The sequence below is a fragment of the Lagenorhynchus albirostris genome, chromosome 8, assembly GCF_949774975.1.
Source record: "Lagenorhynchus albirostris chromosome 8, mLagAlb1.1, whole genome shotgun sequence".
NCBI lineage: Eukaryota > Metazoa > Chordata > Mammalia > Artiodactyla > Delphinidae > Lagenorhynchus > Lagenorhynchus albirostris.
Window position 1 is genome coordinate 5,524,766 of NC_083102.1, and position 25,000 is coordinate 5,549,765.

Consider the following 25,000-nt stretch of genomic DNA (forward strand, 5'->3'; position numbering starts at 1 on the left):
TGGGAAACGGAGGCAGAAAGTTATCCAAAGTTCAGTGGGAAAGTTATGGGGACTCTTCAGGGGTACTCTGCCCAGAGCCTCAGAGCAGACCACCACCGGGCTGGGACAGACCCAGGCCACACGCGAGCCGTGCCCAGGGTGGGCGGTCCAACCGCCCTCCTGGGCAAAGGAGAGTGCCTGCTTCTGTTGGCACCCAGGGAGACCCCAGCCCACGGGGGCCGGAGAAGTCTGGTTTCCCCTCGAGTAGAGTTCAAGCCCCTGAAAGTCCAGCTGCCACCGGACATGGGTGGTTCCTTCAAATCAAGAAGGACCTAGAAACCTACCTTTGAGCCTCAGACCTCAGGTCAAGCCTGTGCCCAGGATTTACCAGGGTCTCAGGTTCGGACCCGAATTTCCTGATAATGCAGCTTCGTGTTTAGACACGGGACTCACACTGCCTTTGTATTTCCCAGGCTCCCGTAGGTTACGCTGAAAGACACCGCAGGGAGGAGCGAGGCGGAGATTTCCTTTCCTTCCAGAGTTCCCACCTCGGGTTACTCCCCCCACCTCCTTGGCTGTCCTGCCCTGCTGAGTCAGTTGGCAGCTCCAGGCTAAATTTCATCCCATCAGGCATCATGCGTCATTCGGCCTGCTTGGTGGACACAGTGGTGAGCCTGTGGTCTGGGAATTCACAAAGAGGCACAGGGGCCCATCCACGGGTGCCTCCACCTGTACCGCGATGGCGTGTCTGGAGTGTTGCAGACCTTCCTCCTGGACAGGGCCTGGCTCAGGCCAGCCTGTCCTCGCCCCGTCCTCTCCGGGCCTGAGTAATGGATGCTTGGACCGAGGCTGGTGAGGCCTCAGGGTGCTTGTTGCGACCCTAGAATGGATCTGCTGACCAGCTCTGGGGAGCTGCCTCTGCACCTTTGGTCTCACTGACATCAGCCCTGGGTGGAAACACACTGGTGTCTGACGGACGTCAGCGGTGCACCTTTACACGAGGACCGCTCTCCACAGGGCAGACCGGACCCCAGCATGTGCACACCCTGCTTGTCTTTCTTCTACTGCCCGGGGCCTTCCGTCCCTCCTAACGTCCCTCTCTGTGGCATGGTCCCTTAGCAGCAGGGGTCCCTGCCTCTCCCTGGCCGGGGCATTTTGTTTGACACACGCTGTCTGTATCACCATCCTCCCATGACCCTCGTCACATCCCTCCAAAGTTAGGAACGGTACCCACCCCCCCCATCTCTGTGATGCGTAGTTAGTTGTTTTTAAGGCCGCATGTAAGCAAACCCGCATCCAGTGTAAATCGAAACTTTGTTCTTCTCACTCCGTGCTCTTGGCACAATGGTCAGCAAGGACGTTTAAGATCAGGAACAAAATGAATTTTTTTTTTCTTTTTTTTTTTTTTTCTGAGCACCGGGTTTTCCCAGTGAGTTTTATTTGGGCAGACCTGGGGATGGGGCGGCCCTGCATCTAAAAGAAGGCGTTGGGCCTCTTGGTGGTGAAGTGTGGCTTGTGCCGGCGACGGAGGGCCGGGCGGGGCAGCGGGAATTGGACCTTGGAGTCGTGGGGCTTCTTGGCTTCTGGTCGGCAGCACTTGCTGGCTGCCATCTCCTCCCCCTTCACGATCTGGATCGAGTGGGCCCGGGCACGGTGCCGGGAGCCCACGCCTCGGTCTGCAGGTATCAGGAGGGGGGCACTTGGGGAACGAGGGGCCACAGCATCTGGTCCCAGCAGGTACTGGCTACCAAGTGTGTAGAACCTCCAAATTCACTTTGAGGGGCACGGCTGCAGCCCCCCAAAGGCGACAAGATCCACTCACTGTTAGCATCTCTGTTGAAACCGCTGTTACAAGAAACAGCAGTTCTTGGGTTTAGGTGCTTGGAAAATGAATTTTTTCATGTTGGTTTTTCTTCCTTGGTATTTCAGACCCAGCCTTGTTAGCCAAGTGCTCACATGCATGAAAAGGGCTGGTGCCTAAGGAAGGGGGGAGGGAGGGGGGAGCACATGCAGGTGCACACCACACGGCCATCTTGTCTACCTGGTTTATTTTTACAAAACGGGGTTGGCTAGTTAGTGGTGAGACTAGGCCTGGATCTTCGGGCTCCTGAAGTGCAGGACTGTCCTCCGCATCGCTCTGCGGGCCCCTGTTCGCTTTCTTCCAGTGGCACCGCCGTTCTCCTTCCTCCCCTTCTCTCCAGACGTAGCTCACGCCAGCGCAGCCTGGCCCTGTGAAGTCACCAGCTCGTGGCTCCCTGGTGTCTGGAGCCACTGGCCTGGTGTCTGCTGTGGCTGCCAGGGTCGCTTCTGTTCGCTCACTGAGCCTATTCACGGGCCCTGGCTGCAGCCTCGGGAGACTCGAAGGCATTGTTCACTCTCAGAGGCTGACAGAGGCGCTAACAAAGGCCTCAAGGAGCTGGGGACGGAGGGAGAGCCTTCTCGGAAGAACAAGACAGGGGAACCTGTGTGTCCTTCTTGGTTTTGTTGCCACAGCTCCGTGCTGTCTGGGCCCATGGGAAAGTTGTCTTAAGCAGAGGTGGACCCTTTTCATTCTCCGGAGTTGAGGCCCAGCTCTTCCGGGTGTGTCCGTGGGACGTTCCCGCCCCTCCAGCCATTTCTCCGAGCGCCTCTGGTTTTGGCCTTACAGGCATTTTCACTCTTGGTGCTCACTGAGCGCTGCTGTTGGTGTTGGTGCTGGTTTTCCTTTTGTCCCATTTCCTCCGGCCAGACTGAAAGGTGGGACTTGTCTGCTGCATCTTGACCTGGCCCATAGCAGCTGGCCGATCGGACACATGGTTCTCCTGAGAGACTGAGTTTGGCAGTTTATCCTACAGTTAGGAAATAAATTGGGACTGGAGCCTTGACTGCGGCCTCACGGAAGACTCCAACCCCAAACCATCCAACCAAGCTGCTCCCAAGTTCCTGACACACAGAAACTGTGCGAATTAATAAACATTTATTGTTGTTTTAAGTCAAAAAAAAAAAAAGCAATAAAACAAAAAGAAAGAAATTGGTCTCTGTAAAAGGAATGGGGGGACTTCCCTGGTGGCGCAGTGGTAAGAATCCACCTGCCAATGCAGGGGACACGGGTTCAGGCCCTGGTCCAGGAAGATCCCACATGCCGCGGAGCAGCTAAGCCTGTGCACCACAACTACTAAGCCTGCATGCCACAACTACTGAAGCCGGGGCACCTAGAGCCCGTGCTCCACAGCAAGAGAAGCCACCGCAATGAGAAGCCCGTGCACCGCAACGAAGAGTAGCCCCCACTCGCGGCCAACTAGAGAAAGCCCGTGTGTAGCAACGAAGACCCAACACAGCCAAAAATAAATAAATAAATAAAGAACCAAAAAAAAAAAAAAGTAGGTTAAAAGTGATGGAGGATTGTGTCAGCATTACCCCATTTTTCCCTTTATTGTGACACCAATATTCAAAAAAAGAAAAAAGATTTAGGTATATCGTGCTTACCTGGCCCCCTTTCCTTTCATAAGACAGTTTTCCCCCCACTGGTAAAGTGGCATAAGTGTGAGCAGAAGTCCCCTCTCTGGTGAAAATGTCTCTACTCTTTCTGGCTGGCACGGAAGAGAAAACATCTTGGAAGGTACCCATCCTCGCCCCGCCAACGCTGCCCCGCCACCGCGGGGAGCCCCCCTGTCCCTCCAGCGTCCCCTCCCGTCCTTCGGCAACACCAGCGTCCCTCCAGGCACCCATGCTTCCCTCCTCTTGGCCTGTGGAACCACGCTCTCTGGAAGTGTGAGTCGCGCACCCAAAGTGTGATTCTAAGTCTGTGTGTTCCTTCCCTGGACGATATTCCAGTTTAATCACGGCAAAAACAGTCTAGAATTTGGGTCCGGCTGTGACCTCTGCCATTCACTCCCTAAAGTGAATGGATCCGTAATTTTTCTAAGCCCCAGTTTCTTCACCTGTGAAGTGGGGTCATAAACCTGCCCCCTTTCTCTCTCTCGGGGTGGGGGGAGTGTGTCCCAGCACTTTGTAACCAGTAAGACGGTATCGTAAGACTCCACCCTCTTAGAGATGTTTCAGGTTTCAGTGCAAAGAGGGGGCGAGTTTTTGGTTCTAGGAAAGTTCCTTCCCCGTACCCGAAGCTACACACATTCCGAATCCACACAGCATTTTACCTGTCCCCTCCTCCACCCCCACCCCACCCCCCATAGTCCAGGGTATCGTCCTGTTTCCCAGCAGGAATCACCTGCTCTGGGAAGGGAGGAGAGAGGAAGCAGGAGGCCAGGTAGAAAGGTGGATGCATCTCTTGAACTTGGAAAGATTTCCATGAGAGGAGCTTCCCTGAGGGACGTGGAGTTCCATTTGGTTCCACCAGAAACAGACTGTTCCCACCACCGGCTGGAAAGCCCGGCATCTTCTCCTTATCCTGGGCAGCTCCCCGAGGCTGAGTGTGTCTAGGGCGTGTCCTCTGCATCCAGCCGTCCCTTTTGCCCTCTGTGGGGACCGGGTCAGGATCGCCCTGGTGCTCGTGTGGGATGAGTCCCGGGGGACACCGAAGCTGCCGTCGGGGCTTTAAGGAGCCGTCTTAGGTAGCAAGCTACTTCGTCACAGTCTCTTTAATTCTTCGCACTTGAGAAACGAACATTCTGTCCCAAGGACTAGCCAGGAGTTCCACCAGCTCTGCAAGTCCCCCCACAGTGGCCACTAGGCTTCATCCTGAAGACTGTCCTAAGGGGGACAGCATCCTACAGAGAGAAGGGGAAATGGGGAGAGTTGAGGGGGAGAGCGGGCCTGGTGGGGAGCAGGCCCTGTCCTCCATCTGGTCGGAGCCGGCTGGGCGCCAGGATCAGGGTGCGGGCGCTTCCAGACAGTGTTAGCCGGCCTCTTGCCTCAACAGCAGAACAGTGGCTGAAAACAGCAATTTTCTGAATAACAAATACAAATCATTCATGTGGTATTATGCATCATATTGAAGAATAGCAAAGGGCCCACCGTGATCCTCTTCCCTGCCGGTCGTTCCCATCACCAGATGCAGCCCGTGTTTCCAGATCCTCCCAGGCACTCTGGGCGAGTGCAGACAGTGGGATGCAGGTGTACAGGTTCTTCCCCGTCTGTGAAACTCTAAATGGATCCTTCTATGCAGACGGCTCTGCGGTTTGCGTCCTTCACTTACCCCTCTGTCTGGGAGATGAGAAGGACGGTGGGGCTTGCCGTGTTCCGTAGGGAAGAAGGCTGTGGACGTGCAGTGCGTTGTGTAGCCTCTTCCTGCAGATGAGCACCTGTGTCTCAAGCTCTGCTCTGAAGCACCAGGGAGGTGGATGACCCCAGACACTGGCTGGTTAGCGCTGACACGAATACGTCTGACGCACGAATGCCCAGTAGCAGAACGGCTGGGGAAGAACTTGTGTTTGTAGTCGTGAGAGATGCTGCCGAAATGACCCCTCAGAGGCACTGATTTCCTCTGGCCTCGGAAAATTCCCCCGCGGGCCTGGAGCGGGCTCGCTGCCCGATGGGGACGGGTCTAGACTGAGCCCTGCGAGACCGAGTAGGGTCCACCCCACCCTGGTGCTTGTTGCTGCTGGCTGAGGGCGCGGAGATCACTGGGGCCGCTTGTCCTTTATGTGAAGAACTCAGGCCCCCGAGGGGCTCCGCCTGAGGGGTCCCTGCGGGTGGTCAGGATGTGGTCAGTGGCACAGGCTTTTGAGCGTAAGAGCCGCCCCCCCCAGTCCAACTCTGTTTCCCCCTCTGTTCGGTCTGCAGCACAAACCCCGAATGCAGGGAACACCCCAAAGAAAGCAAAGGAAGGGCCCCTGTGTCCAGTGGCCCAGGCGAGAGTTGGGAGCAGGGACCAGGACGTTTCCCGCTGGACCGTGGCGCCTACGCGGGCTGTCACAGGAGCCAGTGAAGGCCACGCCACCACCCCTGGGGCCTGAGGCCCGCGAGGTGCCCGTCCACAAACAAAGCAGCCCGAGGGCTTCCTTCTCCCATCCGGCACAGCCCCCTGAGAGGCTCGGGCCTGCCCCAGCCTGGCCCGTGGCCTCACTCCTGCTCCGTGGGTATCACCCACAGCCTGGCCTGCCTGTCAGAGCACCTGCATCTCCCCCTGCAGAGCTGCTGGACCATCAGATCTCCAGCTGCTCGGGGTCCCCAGTCTCCCTCCTCCCCTCCTCACTCCCCCAGCCCCATCTCCAAACGGGCCTTGCTTCTCAAGACCTTTGGGGTGGAAACTTAGGGGCCTTTGCTCTTAGGGGCCTTTCACGTCATAAGTCTGGAGACCTTCAAAGCCGTGGTGACAGCATTCTACCTCCTGCTTTCACCTGGAGCTCCTCCCAGGTCAGCCTGGGGCCCGGGCGGCAGGGATCCCCACTTGGTGTGGTTCCGTGGGATAAGGGGTCCCTGGAAAATGACACTCCTCCTTTACCTGGTTGCTCTCCCAATGCGTCTGCCTGGGAAATATGGGAGGGGAGATGCCAACTGAGCTTGAGCCCTGGCCCTGCCCCCTTCTCTTTCTCTGCCTGTTGGGGGCCGGCATTGACCAAGCACCTGCCCCTGGCCCAGGACAGCTCTGGGCCGATGATGCGTTTGGGGGCCGGGGGGGAGGGGCGGGGAGCGGGGAGAGAATTCCATACTTTACATTTGGTTTGGTGTGAAGCAGCTCGTTGTTCACTCTGGTAACGCTCGGTACAGACGAAATGTGCTGAGTTCAGGGCTGGGAGGCTCCTAGGGCCGCAGAGTCAGCAGGAGGGAGATGGGATGAGTTAGGCGGCCGCTCTGGGGGGTGTGTGCACAGCGATGGCGTGAGAGGACGTGGCACAGAGCAGCACAGAGAAAGAGCCCCAGGCTGGTGGCTCGTAGGCCGACCAGTCTTTGTCAAGGTCAGAAAGAACGAGAGGATGGCCGTTGGACCATGTCTACTGATGTCTTTGCTTTGGCTTGCGTGATTAAGTATTTTTAAATAACCAATTTAAAATAAAAATTTTATTCAGTTACCTATAAATGTGAGAGATCAGACTCAAATCCAGAGTCTGATCTTAGAAAACAAATCAATATCAGGCAACGTTATTGTATTCATTTCCTAGAGCTGCCATAACAAAGTACCACAAACTGGGTGGCATACAACGACAGAAGTTTTTTTCTCTCACGGTTCCAGAGGCTGGAAGTCTGAAACCAAGGTGTCAGCAGGGCCACGCTCTCTCTGAGACTCTGGCTCGAAACCCTCCTTGCCTCTTCTAGCTTCTTTTTGCCTTCTTCCAGTTTTGTTGAGAAATAATTGATACGCATCTCTGTATACGTTTAAGGCATACAGCACGATACTTTGATTTGCGTGTATTGTGAAATCATGATCACAGTGGGTCAGCTAACATCCCTCATTTCTATAGAAACAATAAAAAGAACAGAAAAAGGAAAAGAACTTTTCTCCCTGTGACGAGCGCTCAGGATTTACTTTCTTAACAACTGTCCTGTATATCATACAGCAGCGTTGACTACAGTCGGCATTTTGTACACGACATCCCTGGTACTTATTTATCTTATAACTGGTCATTTGTACCCTTTGATCACCTTCCTCCACTCTTCTAGCTTCTGATGGTCGCCAGCAGCGCTTGGTGTTCCTTGACGCATAGAGGCGTCACTCTGATTTCTGCCTCTGTCATCACATGGCCTTCTCCTCTGTGTGTGTGTGTGTGTGTGTGTGTGTGTGTGTGTGTGTGTGTATGTCAGTGTGTGTGTGTGTCTGTGTCTTCTCCTCTTATAAGGACACTACACATAGAGTTAAGAGCCCAAACTACTCCAGTATAATCTCAGCTTGATTCCATCTGCAAAGACCTTATTTCCAAATAAGGTCACATTCATAGGTACCGGAGGTTAAGACTTTAACATATCTCTCTGGGGGTGGGGGAACGCCATTCAGCTCATAACAATGATCTTATGGTGTAATCAGCTAGGTGTGAGTGAGAAAGGCCCCCAGGATTGTACCAGCCCTGTCAAAGCGGACGGCCTGTCACCCTGGCAGAGTCCTGTCCCCAGCCTCCTTGCAGTTCCTTGGTCACCGGTCCCCACCCGCTTCCTCCTGGTTCCTGTCTATCTGAGTCTTCACTCTGCAAGGCTCCTTCCTTCCCCAAGCCGCCCCCGGCGCGCATCTTCATGGTGATTCTCACTGCTGCACACTCACGGTGACCATCTTCACGTGGCACATTTTGACAATAAGAGCGTGTCTCGTCTGGTCCCCGGTGTATGTTGTCAGGTGACGTCTGCAACCCTGACCTTTGTCTCTGCTGAATCCTTCGTGAACTTCCTTATGTCTCCTCTCGAGTAATATGGGTTCCCCTCTGCGTGCTCTTGGCACCATGCTCTGTAGGGGAGGAGGGGAGATCCAATGGTCTTGGACTCAGTGGCAGAAAATAGCCTCCGAAGTGTGTGTGTAAGAAGTCTTTCACCCTGACAGCTTCTGAACTGTCGGAGCGACCCCTTCACAGCAAGGCGGCTCTGCCCGCGACTCAAGTCGGATGACGAGGGGATTTCTGGGCACAGCTGATTCTAAGGGATTAGAAGTCATTGTCTACTAGCTTGTCCCCAGTATTCAGAATTTGATCTTTTATATTCCTGCCATTTGAGATTTTTGGCCCTTGTAGATGGAAGCCCCTTTCCCTGTGTCAGCCAGATTTCTAACGGCCCTGTGTGGTTTCCTCCTCAACTTCAGGCCTCTCTTCCTCTCCATCAACACCCACCCAAGTGGTCAAGCAGCACACGTTTCCTCTCGAATCCTATAAGCATGAGCCTGAGCGACTGGAAAATCGCATCTATGCCTCCTCTTCCCCTCCGGACACAGGCCAGAGGTTCTGCCCGTCCTCCTTCCAGAGTTCAGCCAGGCCTCCGTCAGCATCGCCAACACACCATTCTCCCTCCAAATCTGTAAGTCTGGGCCTTCTCCTGGGGGCCGGGCCGCCAGCTATGGGAGGGAGGGCAGAGTCTGTACACAGCTGAAACTAAAGCTGTGCGCTCCTGTGACATTTTTGGTACATTTTATCATGAATCACAAACTGAGAAAAAAATGGCGAGGGCACAGTAGGCAAACGGAAACCAAATGAATGGTAACATCTGGAACATGATCAGAAAAAGCTTTTTGCTCTCTTAGCTTCTTTTTTTTTTTTTTTTTTTTTGGCGGTATGCGGGCCTCTCACTGCTGTGGCCTCTCCCGTTGCGGAGCACAGGCTCCAGACGCGCAGGCTCAGCGGCCATGGCTCACGGGCCCAGCCGCTCCGCGGCATGTGGGATCTTCCCGGACCGGGGCACGAACCCGTGTCCCCTGCATCGGCAGGCGGACTCTCAACCACTGCGCCACCAGGGAAGCCCTCTTAGCTTCTTTTTAAAAATCAGTCATTAAAAGCTTTCTTTGAATCTATCTTGATTGGGTTACTAAAGTAAAAAGTCATAGGCAAAGCCAAAAAATGGTTTCTTGTAGAAATTTTATTCTAGATTTTAAAGATTTAAAGTCTGACATCATTTGACTTGGGAAGCATCCTCGGAAAGGTGAACCTTTCAAAGCAGAGTGGGATGGTGAAACAGGTGTCTTTGCATCCTTCGGAGGATTGGGACTCGTGGGTATGGATGGAAGAAGCTGGCTTAGCACCAGCGCTTAAACACTCTGCATTTCAACACCGTGGGCCCTACGTGTGGGGACCACCATCACCGCCCCCTAGTTCGTATTGGCTACCACAGACCCTCAATATCATTCCTGTGCCCAGCAAGGACACGAGGACCGTATCGGTAGAGTCTATCCAGATGGATGTAACTATTTTATTCACCTGTGGTGTTAGCTTCCTGCGGCTGCCGTAACAAAGGGGCACAGACTGGGGGGCTTAAAACAACAGGAGGCTATTCTCTCACGGTTCTGGGGGCTGGAAGGGGGCAATGAAGGTTTCAGCAGGACCATGTTCCCTCTGCAATCTCTGGGGGGGGGGAGGATATTTCCTGGCCTCTCCCAACTTCCTGTAGCCCCAGGATTTTCTTGGATTGGGGCAGCGTCACTCCACCTCCATCTTCACGTGGCTGTCTTCCCTCTGTCTCTGTTTGTGTCCAGTTTTAAACTCTTATGAGAACACCAGTCGTGTTGGATGAGGGCCCAACCTAACTCAGTACGACCGCTTCTTGATGACCTCTGCAAAGACCTGATTTCCAAATAAGGTCGCATTCACAGGTATCAGTGGTCAGGACCTCAGCGTAGCTTTTTGGGGGACACCATCCAACCATAACAGTTGCTACCTTTGGGGAGAAAGAAGATGTGTTTGTCATGCAGAGAACCTACTGTGACTCTTCTCCTTGTTCGTCTGATGACTATTTTATTAGGTGTAAGCTTAGCAGAGTATTGTTTTAAGTGCTGAGGAATAAAATGCAAGGTGTCGTCTCTGCCCTCTAGGGCTTACAGTCTTACTGGGAACAGAATAGCACTCAGATAAAACAGTTAAATAAAAGCGGAAAGTAGGTTGGGTGGGCATCTGGAGTGAAACAAATAGTCCACACCGCAGGGGATGGGAAAGGGAAAATACTGTGGTCTGATAAGGGCAAGGAAGCCTTGGGTGATTGTAGAGTCTAACTAAGGGGAGAGGGGAGGGGAGGGCCTCCTGGAAAAGAAAATTAGCCATGGCTTGGGGTGGGAAGGAGTGTGACGTGTAGCATAGGGTAGGAGCTGGGGGCGGGGGGCTGTCTCTGGGAGGTGGGCATCTGGCAGAGATTGGGGACAAGAGGACCGCTCACTAGAGACGTGGAGAGGTGCAGGCCTCGGCTGCTTACAGCTAAGGGCCCGGGAGGAAGGTCATCCGTGTTCTTGGGTATGAATGAGAAAAGATCTAGAGGTTTCTGTTCTCCCAGGCATTTAGCAGAGACTTGGTCATAGAGATAATAGAACAAATATATCCAAAAAAGGAATGATGCGGCAACCCAAAGATGATCACAGGCAGGAAGCCACTACTCCCCTCGGGCTGGAGGGACGTGTTGGGAGCCCATCGGATGGGAGGTGGAACCAGTGTGTCTGCCTGGCAGGAGCTGGAACCGCAGAGGAGAAGCAGCCACTGGCCAGAGATGCCATGCGAGGCAGAGGGGTAGAAAGTCTGGCGTCTCCACTGCTTCCTGCCTTCCACCTTGTGCCAAACCTGCTGAGAGGCCAGTGGGCCAGGAGGTCTGGGACAGAAACCCTGGGGGAGGAGGGAGGAGACCGGAGGAGGGAGCCAAGAGGGAAGCGACTGGTCGAGAGGCAGCAAGTCTCAAAATGTTGGCTTCTTCTCATGGACCAGGGATAACTGACAGGTTAGCCCCGTGTAAGAAGAGACACTGCATGGATGAGGAGACGGTCATTTCGACGTTAGATCATTTGAAGTGATGGTACGGACGCAGACACAGGGTTTTTCCGTGATTGCAGAAGTTCTGTGCTCGGGACAGCCTCTCCCAGTTTAAGTGAGAGAGAATCCAGAGGGGGTTCTGGGTCTGCCTGCTGTGCCCTGCCCCCACCCCGACTGTGACTAGAAAGTGATATTCTTAACTGTTCATACCGCACAACTACGAAGCTCTTGGTGAAAGCCAGCAAGCCTGGGCCCTTCCAGGCTTTCTGAGGCGGTTCTGGGGCCAGGGAGGAGGGGTCCTCGGCTGTATCCCGTACTCAGCGGTGGGCACGGACCCTGTGCCCTGGTCAGAGCCTGCGATTCCACAAACAGACTGGGGGAACTGATAGCACCGTGAAGTTTCAACAACCATGCAGATGTCATGGATGGATAAACATGATGGAAACATACAATGGAATATTACTCAGCCTTGAAAAGGAAAGGAAATCCTGACGGACGCTACAACGTGGATGAACCTTGAGGACATTATGCTAAGTGAAATACACCAGTCTTAAAAGGACCGATGTCGTATGATTCCACTTATAGGAGGTCCCTAGAGCCGTCAGGTTCATAGAGACAGAAAGCAAAATGGTGGTCACCAGGGTCTGGATGGGGAGAAATGGGGAGTCAGTGTTTAATGGGGACAGAGTTTCAGTTTGGGAAGATGAAAAAAGTTCTGAAGATGATGGTGGCGATGGTCGCACAACCATATTAATGTACTTGATGCCACTGAATTGTACTCTTAAAAATGGTTAAAATGATGAATTTTATGTTAAGTATATTTTACCACAGTTTTTTTTCATGATTTAGGAGGCCACAGTTAGTTGGACTCCATATACCTTATTGTTCATGATCATTTTACAAAGTTCACCTTGTACAGTCTATTAAGAGGTGCTTCTTGGCAATTTGGTAAAATAAGTGACAAGGGGATGGTAGCTGTCTATTTTAGAAACTATATTCAAAATTTATTTTAAGACACATTTAGCAGCACATATGTACAAAACAACGCACTTAGTTTTACCTATATATAGGTTATAAATACAATTTTAGAAAACCCTACACATCTGTATATAGCAGTTAATGATAGTAAATCTCTGTAGTCTCAAAATATATCATTATGCCCATTATACCTTCACATAATACATATTTGATTATTCTAATATACTATTAATGCTGATTGAGCAATCCTTTAATTATTATGAATTAGAGACACTTTCGGTTGTATCCTTTCACCACATTTTTGTTAATGATCCAGTCAACACTGCAATGTTTATATAGTTTGAGCTTCAGAAAATCACAATCAAATCAGAATCAAAATCAAATCAGGGGGCTTCCCTGGTGGCGCAGTGGTTGAGAGTCCGCCTGCCGATGCAGGGGACACGCGTTCGTGCCCCGGTTCGGGAGGATCCCACATGCCGCGGAACGGCTGGGCCCGTGAGCCATGGCCGCTGAGCCTGCGCGTCCGGAGCCTGTGCTCCGCAACGGGAGAGGCCGCAGCAGTGAGAGGCCTGCGTACCGCAAAAAAAAAAAAAAAAAAAATCAAATCAGAAAATCAAAACCAAAACACTTATGTTTTGAAATGATCTGTTTCAAAATTGGAAGACAGTGTTCCCACTGGCTACAGACATTAGACAGGGGTCTTCATCATGTGTTTTATCACACAAGGCCTCCAGGAGCTTCTTCGGCATGTTGGTCACAGCCTCTGCAGCTGTAGTTTGGCCCAGGTCTCTGCTTTCAGCAGCCCTTGGCAGCAGGGCTGGTGATGGATTCAAGTTCATTTAAGTGTTTCTTTCTAATTGGATTATGTTGACTGTCCTTATGTGCTAAGTTCCTTAAGCGTTTAGCTGATTTCATGCATTCCGTTACTGGCATAATCTTTATAGAGGAATGTGAGCTGCTTAAAGACGTCTATCAGCCTGAAAATATTTAGATACAATTCATCTCTGCCTTTTGGAATAAAAAGATGCTCTCTGTAAACATTGACTTTTATAAAAGCGGATCACTTTTATAAAATCACTTTTATAATCACTTTTATAAACTTTGTTCCCATGAATTTTATTCTAAAATTGGAAAGGGGATGAAGGTAATGAATTAGTCTTTAGTAGACAGCACTCATTTTATCATTTATTTACTCAGCAAATATTTATGAAGCAACCGCTGGGTGCCAGACACTGTGCTCGGAAAGGCTGATGGGATGACAAGTACGTAAGCGGCTCTTATGAGGCAGGGACAGTGTTCATTTTGTTCTCCATTTATTAACAGCACATTATGCAGGGGAGGGGTTCGATAAATAGCTGAGGACTCACTGAACAAAGGCAGGAGCTCCTGTCTATTGGGGGGCCACAAACAGGGAAATAGTCGTAATAGAATATTCGATAGAGCCTGTGTAGTTCTCATGAGAGAAAATCTCCAGTCCAGTGTGAGCACAAACGCCAGGCCCAGGGCTTCCCGGGTGGTGCAGAGGTTAGGGATCCGCCTGCCAACGCAGGGGCCGTGGGTTCGAGCCCCAATCCGGGAAGATCCCACACGCCGCGGAGCAACTAAGCCCGTGCGCCACAACTACTGAGCCTGCTCTCTAGAGCCTGCGAGCCATGACTACTGAGCCTGCATGCCACAGCTACTGAGCCCATGCGCCACAACTACTGAGCCTGCGCTCTGGAGCCCACGAGCCACAACTGCTGAGCCCGCGTGCCACGACTACTAAAGCCCGCACACCCAGAGCCTGTGCTCCACAACAGGAGAAGCCACTGCAATGAGAAGCCCACGCAGCGCAATGAAGAGCAGCCCCTCCTCACTGCATCTAGAGAAAACCCACGTGCAGCAACGAAGACCCAGCACAGCCAAAAATTAACTAATTAATTAATTAAAAAAAAGAAAAAATCCCAGAGGAAGGAAGTGGACATTTTTTGCAGCAGCAGCAGAGAGCAATAATCAGCTCTGCATTTAGGATGGTCCCTCTGGTGGGGTGTGGAAATTAGATTGGATTTGGGTACAGCAGGGGCTCAGATGAGATGCAGTGTGAAATGATCTGGGCCTGGTGGCAGCTGACAGTGGAAAGAAGGGGGCTGGTGTTAAAACGTAGAGAGCTGTTTAAGACGTCGAATTGAAAGGAGCTGGGGATGTAGTGATTGACTAGTTGAGGGCAGAAAAGAGAAGAATCAAGGACGATTCCGAAGGTTTTGCCATGGGAAACTGGATGGGTGGTAGTTGCACTTGCTGGGATAGGGAACAGAGGAGAAGGAGAAGCAGGCTGTGTGCGTGTGCTTGTGTGTATGTGAGCACGTGGGGGTGTGTATAAGTGGACACACGTGTGTGTTGGCTGGTGATGGTACAACAGGTGCCTGTGGGATAATTAAGTGGAGGTGTCCAAAGGGCAACTGGATTTGTGAGTCTGGAGCTAAAAATTAAGATTTTAATTAATTTGTTTGTTTGTTTATGTTTATTTTTTTGACCGCACCATGCGGCTTGCAGCATCTCAGTTCCCCAACCAGGGATTGAACCCGGGCCACGGCAGTGAAAGCCTGGAATCCTAACCACTAGGCCACCAGGGAACTCCCCTGGAAATTAAGATTTTTAAATCATCAGAATGTAGAAGGTAATTTATGCCATGATAGTAGATGAAATAATCCGGAGAGATGTATGGTAGTTGAGAAGAAAGCCAGAAGAACGTGGGCATTTGAAGGACAAACAAAGGATGGGGATTCTGAACTGCCTGGAAAGTAGGCAGAAAACCAGGCAAACACGGTATCACAGAAGCACAAGAACTGTATTTCATTGTGTTTCACGCATTTGGAGGGCGTGATCAGTGACGTTCCTGGCCATGGACCATAAGGACTGAGGTCATCAGTAGCCTCGGCAGGAATACTTTCAAGGGCACCGTCAAGAGCAGAAGCCGTGTGATGTGGGGTGAATGATTAAGAGGTGAAGATGTGGAGGTCTCTAGTGTAGATGACTTTCCAGAATCCTGACTTCGAGGGGGAAGAGATGGGGCTGTAGCTGGAAGAATGGAGGTGATGGTTTGTTCCCATAAGGATTTAAACACTGACAGGGAACGAGTTAGTCGGAAGGGAGCAGTTAAAGATAGAAGGGGAAAAGCAAGCATTACATCTGGGCTTGTAAAGGAAATGGGTGAGTTTCCTTAGGAGGAGGGAGCACACGGTGAGCGTATTTGCCTGGAACCAATGGAAGAATCATCTTCCGTGGGGTCGAAAACTTGATGTGAAGGTGTTCAAATGATCGGTCCTGATCCCATTTCCTTTCTACAGCAGTCACGCCCGTCTCCCCCTCATTTTCTTCTAGTAATTTCACTCTTGACCTGTGTCCTCAATCAGAGTACCTAGAAGCAGAGGCTGAGACGGGGTTTCAGATGCCAGTTTATTTATTAGGAGTGCTCTCAGAAGAAAGCTCTCAGGACCAAGGGAAGGGAAGAAACAAAGCAAAGGTGTGGTTTCACATGAGGTTTAGCCTCAGCCTGTTAACAGGGCAGCTTTGGAGTGTAAACTGCACCAGAATTTGCTCTGCCTCAAGGCAAGGAAACTGGGCTTTTTTTTTTTTTTTAATTTATTTTTGGCTGCATTGGGTCTTTGTTGCTGAGCCCGTACTTTCTCTAGTTGCGGTGAGCGGGGCTACTCTTCGTTGCGGTGCACGGACTTCTCATTGCGGTGGCTTCTCTTGCTGCAGAGCACGGGCTCTAGGCGCGTGGGCTTCAGTAGTTGTGGCTCGCGGGCTCTAGAGCGCAGGCTCAGTAGTTGTGGCATATAGGCTCAGTAGTTGTGGCACATGGGCTCTAGAGCACAGGCTCAGTAGTTGTGGCACACGGGCTTAGTTGCTCCGCGGCATGTGGGATCTTCCCGGACCAGGGCTCGAACCCGTGTTCCCCGTATTAGCAGGCGGATTCTTAACCTCTGCGCCACCAGGGAAGCCCCCGAAACTGGGCTTTTGTGTCTTCATATGGCGGCGCCCTTAGCTATGGGATGCCCAGGATGAGGGAGATGTACCTGCAGCTGGGATGGGGCCTGTCACCCAAGGACTGTCCTATAAGGAGGTTGCATGTTTGGGCCATTAGCAGCAGCCCCTGTAGCAACTTGGTGTCCCCAAAACTAGTCACAGGGAACCTAAGACACCTGTTGCAGCCTGGAGTCTCCATTCTCCTCTTCTCTTGCCAGCTTGATTCCTGTAACCAACAGGGGTAGGTACTGTATCAGTTTTTCTCTTGCTGAATAACAAACCTCCCCCCAGTTCAGGACAACAACCTTTTATTTAACTCTCCCTTCTGTGGGTCAGCAGTTTGGGTTGGGCATTCTTCTTGGCTCAGCTGTGCTAACGCACACATCTGTGGTCACTTAGCAGGTCACTTGGGGACTGGCTGGACCAGAGTGGCCTCAGCCAGAACAGCTTGTCTCTGTTCCATGTGGTCTCCTCCTGCAACCGGCTAGCCTGGACGTGTTCTCATGACCGTGACGGGGCTCCACGAGACAGGGTGCCCCATACCAGGCTTCTTGAGGCTGGGCTCAGAACCGCCCCTCTGTAGCGCCTCCATCCTGGATAGAATCTGTGTCCTCTCCCCTTGGATCTGGGTTGGGCTTATGACTTGCTTTGGCCCACAGAATGAAATGGAAGTGACAGTCACATTGCAGAGGGCATGGACGCAGGGAGATGGGGAGGATGCGGGCCAGTTTTGAAATCTACCTCCTGTCTTATCACTTAATTCCAGCAGCTGGGTCTGCAGTTGAACGCACAATATGCTCGAGTCTAGAGGCTCATGTATCTATATTTAAGGAGTCTAATTTAGACGGCTAACCTCTCCGAGAGTAACTTCCTGTTAAGCAGACTGCTGCAGTTTGTGTTCCCCAATCAGTAGAGAATCTAAGGTAGATATTAGTGTGCAGGATGTTTATTAGGAAGTGCTCTTAGGATCAACACCTGTGGGAGGAGGGAAGGAGGGAAGAAGGACAGAGGGAGAAGTTGCGGTGTGGTGCAGTCTCCACGAAGTCCTCTGCAGCCCACAGGGAGCTCCTCAGAGCGGCCCCAAGTTGGGCCAAAGGAGCCAGACCTTTATACCGTCATCACCAGTCATTAGATGACAGCTGTCCTAGAAGGGACTTGACCCTGGGCAAGGCAGCTCTCTTCAGCCAAGGGCCATCCTAGCTGATAGTTGAGGGTCACCAACTGGCAGATTCCCAACAGCTGGAGGAAAATCCTTCATTGTTGAAAGGGGATCAGAGTAATACAGGTGACCCTTGAACACCACAGGTTTGAACTGCATGGGTACACTTCTAGGCAGAGTTTTGTCAACAGTAAATACTGCAGTACTGCACAGTCTGAGGTCAGTTGAATCCTTGGATACATGACCACAGATATAGAGGAACCATGTATATGTAGAGCTGACTTAAGTTACACTGGGTTTTCCACTGTGTGAAAGGTCAGCACCCCTAACCCTCACATTGTTAAGGGTCAACTGTACATCACAGCCTCTGATACATGGACTTATTCTCTATTCTTCCAATTTATGATACCAAGATTCTGGTGGGTGAAAACAAGGGCTATCATATTTCTCCTTATGATATAGTTAATAGGTAATTGAACTGAAGAAAAAGGTTCAGGATGGTTGGTTGGGACTGAATGAAAAAGGTTTCATTAGGCCCAGGGGGAGAGGAACTAAAGCCCCAAGCCAACAACCAGCACCAGCATCCCAGCGGTAGGAGTGAGCCACCACGGAAGTGGATCATCCAGCCCCAGTCAAGCCTTCAGATGAGACCACAGCCCCAGCCCAAACCCGACTAGACACCTGGCAAGAGATCCTGCACCAGGACCACCCGCCAAGCTGCTCGTGAACCACTGATCCACAGAAACCATTAAGACAGAATGTATTAGTCCACTGGGGCTGCCATAACAAAATATCACAGACTGGGTGACTTAAACAACAGAAATTTATTTCTCACAGTTCTGGGGGCCAGAAGTCCGAGATCAAGGTGTTGACAGGTTTGGTTTCTCCTGAGGGCTCTCTCCTTGGGTGCAGGTGACCATCATCTCTCTGTGTCCTCACCTGGCCTTTCCTCCAAGCACACACATCCCTGGTGTCTCTTCCTCCTCTTACAAAGACACCAGTTCTATTGGATTAGGGCCCCACCCTTGTGACTTCATTTGACCTTAATTACTTCTTTCTTTTTTTTTTTTTCATTTTTGGCCACGTTGGGTCTTCGTTGCTGTGCAAGGGCTTTCTCTAGTTGTGGCAGATGGGGGCTACTCTTTGTTGTGGAGCACAGGCTCTAGGCATGTGGGCTCAGTAGTTGTGGTTCATGGGCTCAGTATTTGTGGTTCATGGGCTCTAGAGCGCAGGCTCAGTAGTTGTGGCACACAGGCTTAGTTGCTCCATGGCATGTGGGATCTTCCCAGACCAGGGCTCGAACCTGTGTCCCCTGCATTGGCAGGCAGATTCTTAACCACTGCACCACCAGGGAAGTCCCCTTAATTACTTCTTTAAAGGTCCTATCTCCAAATACAATCCCATTGAGGGTTAGGGCTTCAACATATGAATTTGGGGGGCTGGGGGGAAACAATTCAGTCCATAACAGATAATAAAGTATTAATTGTTGTCTTAAGCCCCTGAACTTTGGGGTGATCTGCTGTGTATCAAAAGATAACTGATACTTGTTTGATCCCGTATGTGGGGAAGCAACAATTCAGTGGAGTCAAGAATAGATAATAAACTCAGGAACTTTGGGTTCTTTTAAAAAACTGACCATCTTGTCCCTGAATCAATCTCTAAGATCCCTAGTTTTCCTAGTATGAAAATTTGGAAAGAAATCAGTAACCAATTTTCAAGATTGCTATTTGGAATAATTAGCCCCTTTTTTAAGATGGAAAAGCCCTTTTTAAAAATATTTATTTATTTATTTGCTAGCTCTAAGTCTTAGTTGCGGCTCGCGGGCTCCTTCATTGCGGCATGTGAGCTCCTTAGTTGTGGCTCCAGGGCTCCTTAGTTGCCGCACACAGCCTCCTTAGTTGTGGCATGCAAACTCTTAGTTACAGCATGCATGTGGGATCTAGTTCCCTGACCAGGGATCAAACCCAGGGCCCCTGCCTTGGGAGTGTGGAGTCTTATCCACTGCGCCACCAGGCAAGTCCCAGAAAAGCCCTTTAAACATCTAAAAATATTTCAAATCACTTGACATTAAGAAGTAGTTAAAAATTTTCTGTGCACTACTTTGTTTTATATTTCTGTCTACCATTTAAAATATCAGGTTATATAACCTAATAAGGTCTTGACGTTAAGAGTATCTGCCCAGAAATGGCAGACTAGCAGTTTCATCGTCTGTTACTCACAACAGATTAGATACTTTAAAAATAGTTTGAAAAAAAATTCACATTGTATCAAGGAGTAGGAGCTACAGAGAGAACTGATTCAAGATGGGACTGGTTATCATGAGAGCTGGAACTCAGACAAGTGCTGCCTGTGTGTTGGAGAGGCTGGCAGAGAATGTATATTCTCCTAGCTGTCCAGAAGAGGTATTAGCACTAGCATTCCTCCTGTGTTCCTGCAGTGTTGGTGTCCTGACTTCATGAGCGGAAAGAAGGCGGAGCCCAAGTAAGAGAGATGTACTTGGCTGAGAGCTTGGCCCGTTTTCTGGGTCTTTTTGTGGGATTTGTGGTCTGGGTCTGTGGGATTCTCCTTTACTCTGCTCCCCAGGGTAGCTGAGCTCCAAGGAGAGAATATTGGGTCTTTTTACCTCAACATTTTTTTAACGCTTGATAAATGCCCTGCTTCTGTCACCTCCCCAAGGACCAAGAAGGAACTCATTCCTTCAACAGTTATTTCCCAAGACCCTATCGTTTGCCTGGCACTGAGTACTCAAAGGTGGCTGAGATGATTCCTGCCCTCAAGAGTCTCCCAGCAAGAAGTAAGTCCCGCAGAATCAGGACCCTGAGCTAAAGCATTGGAGGAGCACCTCCCACCTCTTCCCTCATGGGTCACAACCTAACAGATGGGGGATCGCTTTCGAAAGACTCACAGGTCCCACGCCCGTGCCCTTGGCAACGTTGTGATCACAGAGATACAAGTGTGGGGTAAAAAAATGTAAATCTCCAGTGGTGGATTATTTTGCTGTCTTGGATGGTGGCGTTAAATCTGCCATCACGACAGTGGCCACCTTAGGATTCATCTTGAAATTCCCCCCCTGGAGGAGCAACCCCGCCTTCACCTGGCAGAAGCAATGGTTAAAATGTTGGTGTCACGCAGAGTTGGGATGTACGCCGGAGCTAATAGCGAGGATATACGAATAGTATCTCTCCCAGGAGGCAGAATCCATCACGATCATCTGTTTCTCTCGCTTGGGCTGGTGTGAAGGACGTCACCTAAATAAGTAACAGGCCAAACGTATCTCTGCTGAAAAACGTGTCTCAGTCATCACCGAGTTCTCTAAGCTAGGGGCAGAAGCCACCTTGCAGAGGGTGGCTGAGTGGGTGTGAGATGACAGAGGATGGACAGAGAACGTGGACAACTTTATCAAGAAGTTTGGCCTGAAGACGAGCTGTGAGCAAGGGCTGTAGCTGGAGGGGGATCCAGAAGGGCATTTCTTTTGAAGACGTGTGTGTCTTACGCATGTGCACATGCTGGCGAAAGGAGTTACAAGTTCCTGAACCTTTGAGGCCTCTCTCCCCGTGCCTCTGTTTGAAAGGAAGATAGTGTTTACTACACAGGATAGTGATAAGGATCAAATGAAATAATCTGTGTAAAGTTACCCAAGGGCTCCTGAGCTAGGCTTGAATTGAATTGAATTGAATTGAATTGAATTGAACCAAGGCAATTGGGTTCCAAAACCCATGCTCTTGCTCTGGTTTTTCGCTACCTCTTGAGACGTCCCAGACTCTCAGCCTATCCATTGCACACTGACTCAGCATCTTGGCCCGTATCCCTAATTCAGGGCTTTGCACACTCTGGCCCATGGGCCAAACCTGGCCCATTGTTTTTGTCATTAAAGTTTTATTAATATGTGGCCACAATTATTCATTTATACGTGTTCTTTAGCTGCTTTCATGCTACAACAGCAGACGTGGGTAGTTGCAACAGAGACTGGGTGGCCTTCAAAGCCTAAAATATTTACTACCTGACCTTTTTTCAGAAAAAAAAAAAATAATAATGCCAGCTTCTGACTAATCTGTCCCTTTACTACCTCCCAATTAGTTGCTAAGACATCCTGTGCAAAGTGGCAGAATGAGACTAGTCCTCAAAAAGGCAAGAAACAGGCTGTAGAGCTTTGCCCCCACCAAGTGCATGGGGCACATCCCACTGGGGAGGGAAGTGGGTTAGTCACTAGTCCCCCCCGCGAGAGGCCCAGGAATCAGAATGGCCGAAAAGATGGCAAACTGGCCAATAGGCCTATAGAGCTAGGACCGAAGGATTTGCATTCTCCTCCCCCTCAGAGTGTTATAACAGGATGCAGTCTGCTTTTGGACTGGACTGGGGGCATTTGGAATAATAGGACTTTAGGTGGAAGGGCCCTTGTTCTTCCCCTTAATCTCCTTGAGTTAGGAAAGGATGCACATTTGAGGCAGGCAGCACAGAGGAGCATCGTAAACTTCACTGGCTACCCTGGCAGTGGTTTTCAGAGGAGTGCGTTGGTCGACTTGCATTTTAATAGAAGGATGCCTCCAGTGATGAGCTGGAGGTTGAACTTCACGGAGGGAAGATAAGCAAGCCAACCAGAAAGTCATACAATAATCCAGTGAGAGATGACAGAGCACTGAATTATGGCCCCAGGAGTGGAGATTTGGAGGAAGGGATCAATTATAAAAGAATCTGAGGCAGAATAGGCTGGCCTCAGTGATGCCCGGATAAGTGGCATGTGGAAGGAGGGGTCTAGGGTGACTCTCCAGTTTCTGGCATGAAAGGATGGATGGCCTTGTCATCAAGTTAGGAAGGGGAAGTAGATCTGGGGATGAAAGGCAAGTTCTCTTTGGGGCACACTTTGATTCTTTTGGGACATCAAATAGAGGTATCAAGAGCCTGGATATATAGTCTGGAGTGGAGAAGCAGAGGTTAGAAAATGATCTTCTTTGTGCATTTCATTTACCATTTATTAAACCAAAGACATCAAGACTCTGAACACCTGTACCTGTATAACTGCTGGCGCCGGGAAGAAAACATAGTTTCGTCTTATAAGGGACACTTTACTAACAGGGTTGTATGAAAATGCATTTTAGGGACTGAACATTCAAGAGTGGAAAAATTACTGTACCTAATCGTGCATTCAAGATGGGCTTGTCTTGATTTGCATTTAGATGGGAATTCCTTTAGCTCGGAACCAGGATTGTCCCCTAACTCGCAGCCCTTAGAAAAGCATTAACTTTAGCTGGTGAAGTATCGTGGGTACAACAGTGACACCGCCATAACACCAGTACTAACAGTGTTCCCTTAATGACTCAGTAGAAATTAGCTGCTGGAGTGGTGGAAAAGTTTAGATGCTTTCCTTGGCATCTCTCTGAGAATGGAGTGCCTGCCCTGTTAATGAATGACGCCCCAATTCTGCAGCAGAGCTGGAGTAAACCTGTTTCAAGGGGGTGTGTGTTGTAACATTTTTTCCACTATGTTTCTTTTTTTTTCTTTTTGGCCTCCCTGGGTGCACTGCATGTGGGATCTTAGTTCCCCGACCAGGGATGGAACCCGCGCCCCCTGCCGTGGAAGCGCGGAGTCTTAACCGCTGGATCACCAGGGAAGTCCCTCCACTAGTTTTGAGGCTTAGCGTGGAACCCTAAACCAAGGTTATTTTGAGTCCTGAGTAAGACTGACATCTGCTCATCTTGAGTGTGATTAAAGCAGATGTATATTTTATTCAGAAAAAGGGAAATTGAAGCAAGTAGTTCAGTAAAAAGCCCGCTAAGGCAGGGCTCCCCAGCCCCTGGTACTGCTCCGAGGCCTGTTAGGAACGGGGCGGCACAGCAGGAGGTGAGCAGCTGGCGACTGGGGGAAGCTCCATCTGCAGCTTCCCATCGCTCGCTCGCATCACCGCCTGAACCACCGCCCCTCCCCCACCCCACCCCTGGAAAAATTGTCTTCCATGAAACCGGTCCCTGGTACCAAAAAAGTTGGGGACCACTGCTCTAAGGAACTACAGGGAGGAGATTCTACTATGATTTCTACAGCTCTGCCAATGTTTCCCTCTCTACACACTGTCTCAAAAGCAAATTAAAAGTCCCTTGCTTGGGGCTTCCCTGGTGGCGCAGTGGTTGAGAGTCTGCCTGCCGATGCAGGGGACACGGGTTCGAGCCCTGGTCCGGGAAGATCCCACATGCCGCGGAGCAACTAGGCCCGTGAGCCACAGCTACTGAGCCTGCGCATCTGGAGCCTGTGCTCCACAACAAGAGAGGCCGCGATAGTGAGAGGCCCGCGCACCGTGATGAAGAGTGGCCGCCGCTTGCCACAACTAGAGAAAGCCCTTGCACAGAAACGAAGACCCAACACAGCAAAAATAAATAAATTAATTAAAAAAAAAAAGTCCCTTGCTTATAATGTGTTCACTCCCAAATTGGTGAGGCTATTCAGTGATCCTGGTTTAGCCTGATTAAGCCATTCCACTTACTTTCTTTGCCTTTAATTTTAAAAATTAGATGCATCTGGAGAAGTATTTCATGCTCTCTCAAAAATAGCATTCCTCTAAGATGAAAAGTTCTGGAGGTCGGTTGCACAACAATGTAAATGTACTTGACACTACGAACTGTGCGCTTAAAAATGGTCATGAAGGGAAATTTTATGTTAGGTGTCATTTGCTACAATTAGGATAATTTAAAAAAAATCATTCCTCTAATGATATAAAGAGAAGCATAAACAGGAGAATAAAAACTTCCTGTAGTTCTACCACTTCGAGACAGTTAAATTGTGGGGTCGCGTTCTTTGCTTGGCCTTTGTTGTTCCTTTATACACAGATATAGAAATAGACATATTAGAAACGTAGACAATGGAATAAACTGTTTAGCAACTTAGGTTTTCACTTAATATTATAACCAGGCCCCTGTCTTCAATTTATATATTTTGGTTGTCAGGAGAATGTCATTTTTAAGTCTCCTGTTCATAAAACTTGGTGGTTACACAGCATTAACTTTATGCTATTCAAGCTATAAAGCACACTGCCAGGTCTAATACGGTAAACAGCAAATATCACGTAGAGCCTGGAGCATGTGTATAACATACCAAAGCCGTTGGATAGAGACCATGTTGATATTTGGATACGAAATAGTGCAATTTCAATAGATATACTCACTAACGATCAGATTCTTTTAAGACACTGAGTATACGCCGTACTTTGGTACCTGGAGGTCAGAAGGGTTTTGAGCTTTTGCCTGCCCACGACTCAGCTGCCAGTTTGAGGGGTCAGGTGAGCAGGGTGGTGAAAGGAACACGTTTTACCTTAAGGTCTGTCCTCATTCCTGGACTTGAATCTGACCTTCCACTTTCATTTTGTCTGGCAATTAAGACTGGTTTGGGGGGTCGCCAGATACCAATTCATGTGCACACCCATGCTTCATGACACTAGAATTGGGTCATAATATCAATACGGTTTATTCTTTTCCAGGATGTAAGAATGAATTGCAGAAATAATTTCCCACTAGCTGTGTTTGATGTGTTGGAACATAGCTAGTGGAGAATATCTACTTAATTCATTCAGGATTTTTTCCTAGGATGCCCCCCACCA

General features: G+C 50.1%; 1 protein-coding gene and 1 non-coding gene across 9 annotated transcripts in view; one reads left to right on the top strand and one right to left on the bottom strand.

The window, feature by feature from the left end:
- PRKAG2 (protein kinase AMP-activated non-catalytic subunit gamma 2) overlaps window positions 1-25,000 on the top strand; it is a 277,375-nt gene that overhangs the window by 165,208 nt on the left and 87,167 nt on the right. For 5 of the 8 annotated variants that reach the window (XM_060156316.1, XM_060156312.1, XM_060156313.1 and 2 more), the window contains one exon: window positions 8,639-8,850. The exons of 2 other annotated variants lie outside the window; for them this stretch is intronic. In XM_060156316.1, the coding sequence (XP_060012299.1) occupies window positions 8,639-8,850 (212 nt within the window). Of the gene's footprint in view, window positions 1-8,638; window positions 8,851-25,000 lie in introns of those variants that run through there. One more of the 8 variants, XM_060156321.1, reaches the window with a different exon arrangement.
- LOC132525031 (small nucleolar RNA SNORA68) lies at window positions 1,731-1,863 on the bottom strand. The gene has a single exon (XR_009542161.1). It is a non-coding gene; the product is annotated as a small nucleolar RNA SNORA68 (small nucleolar RNA).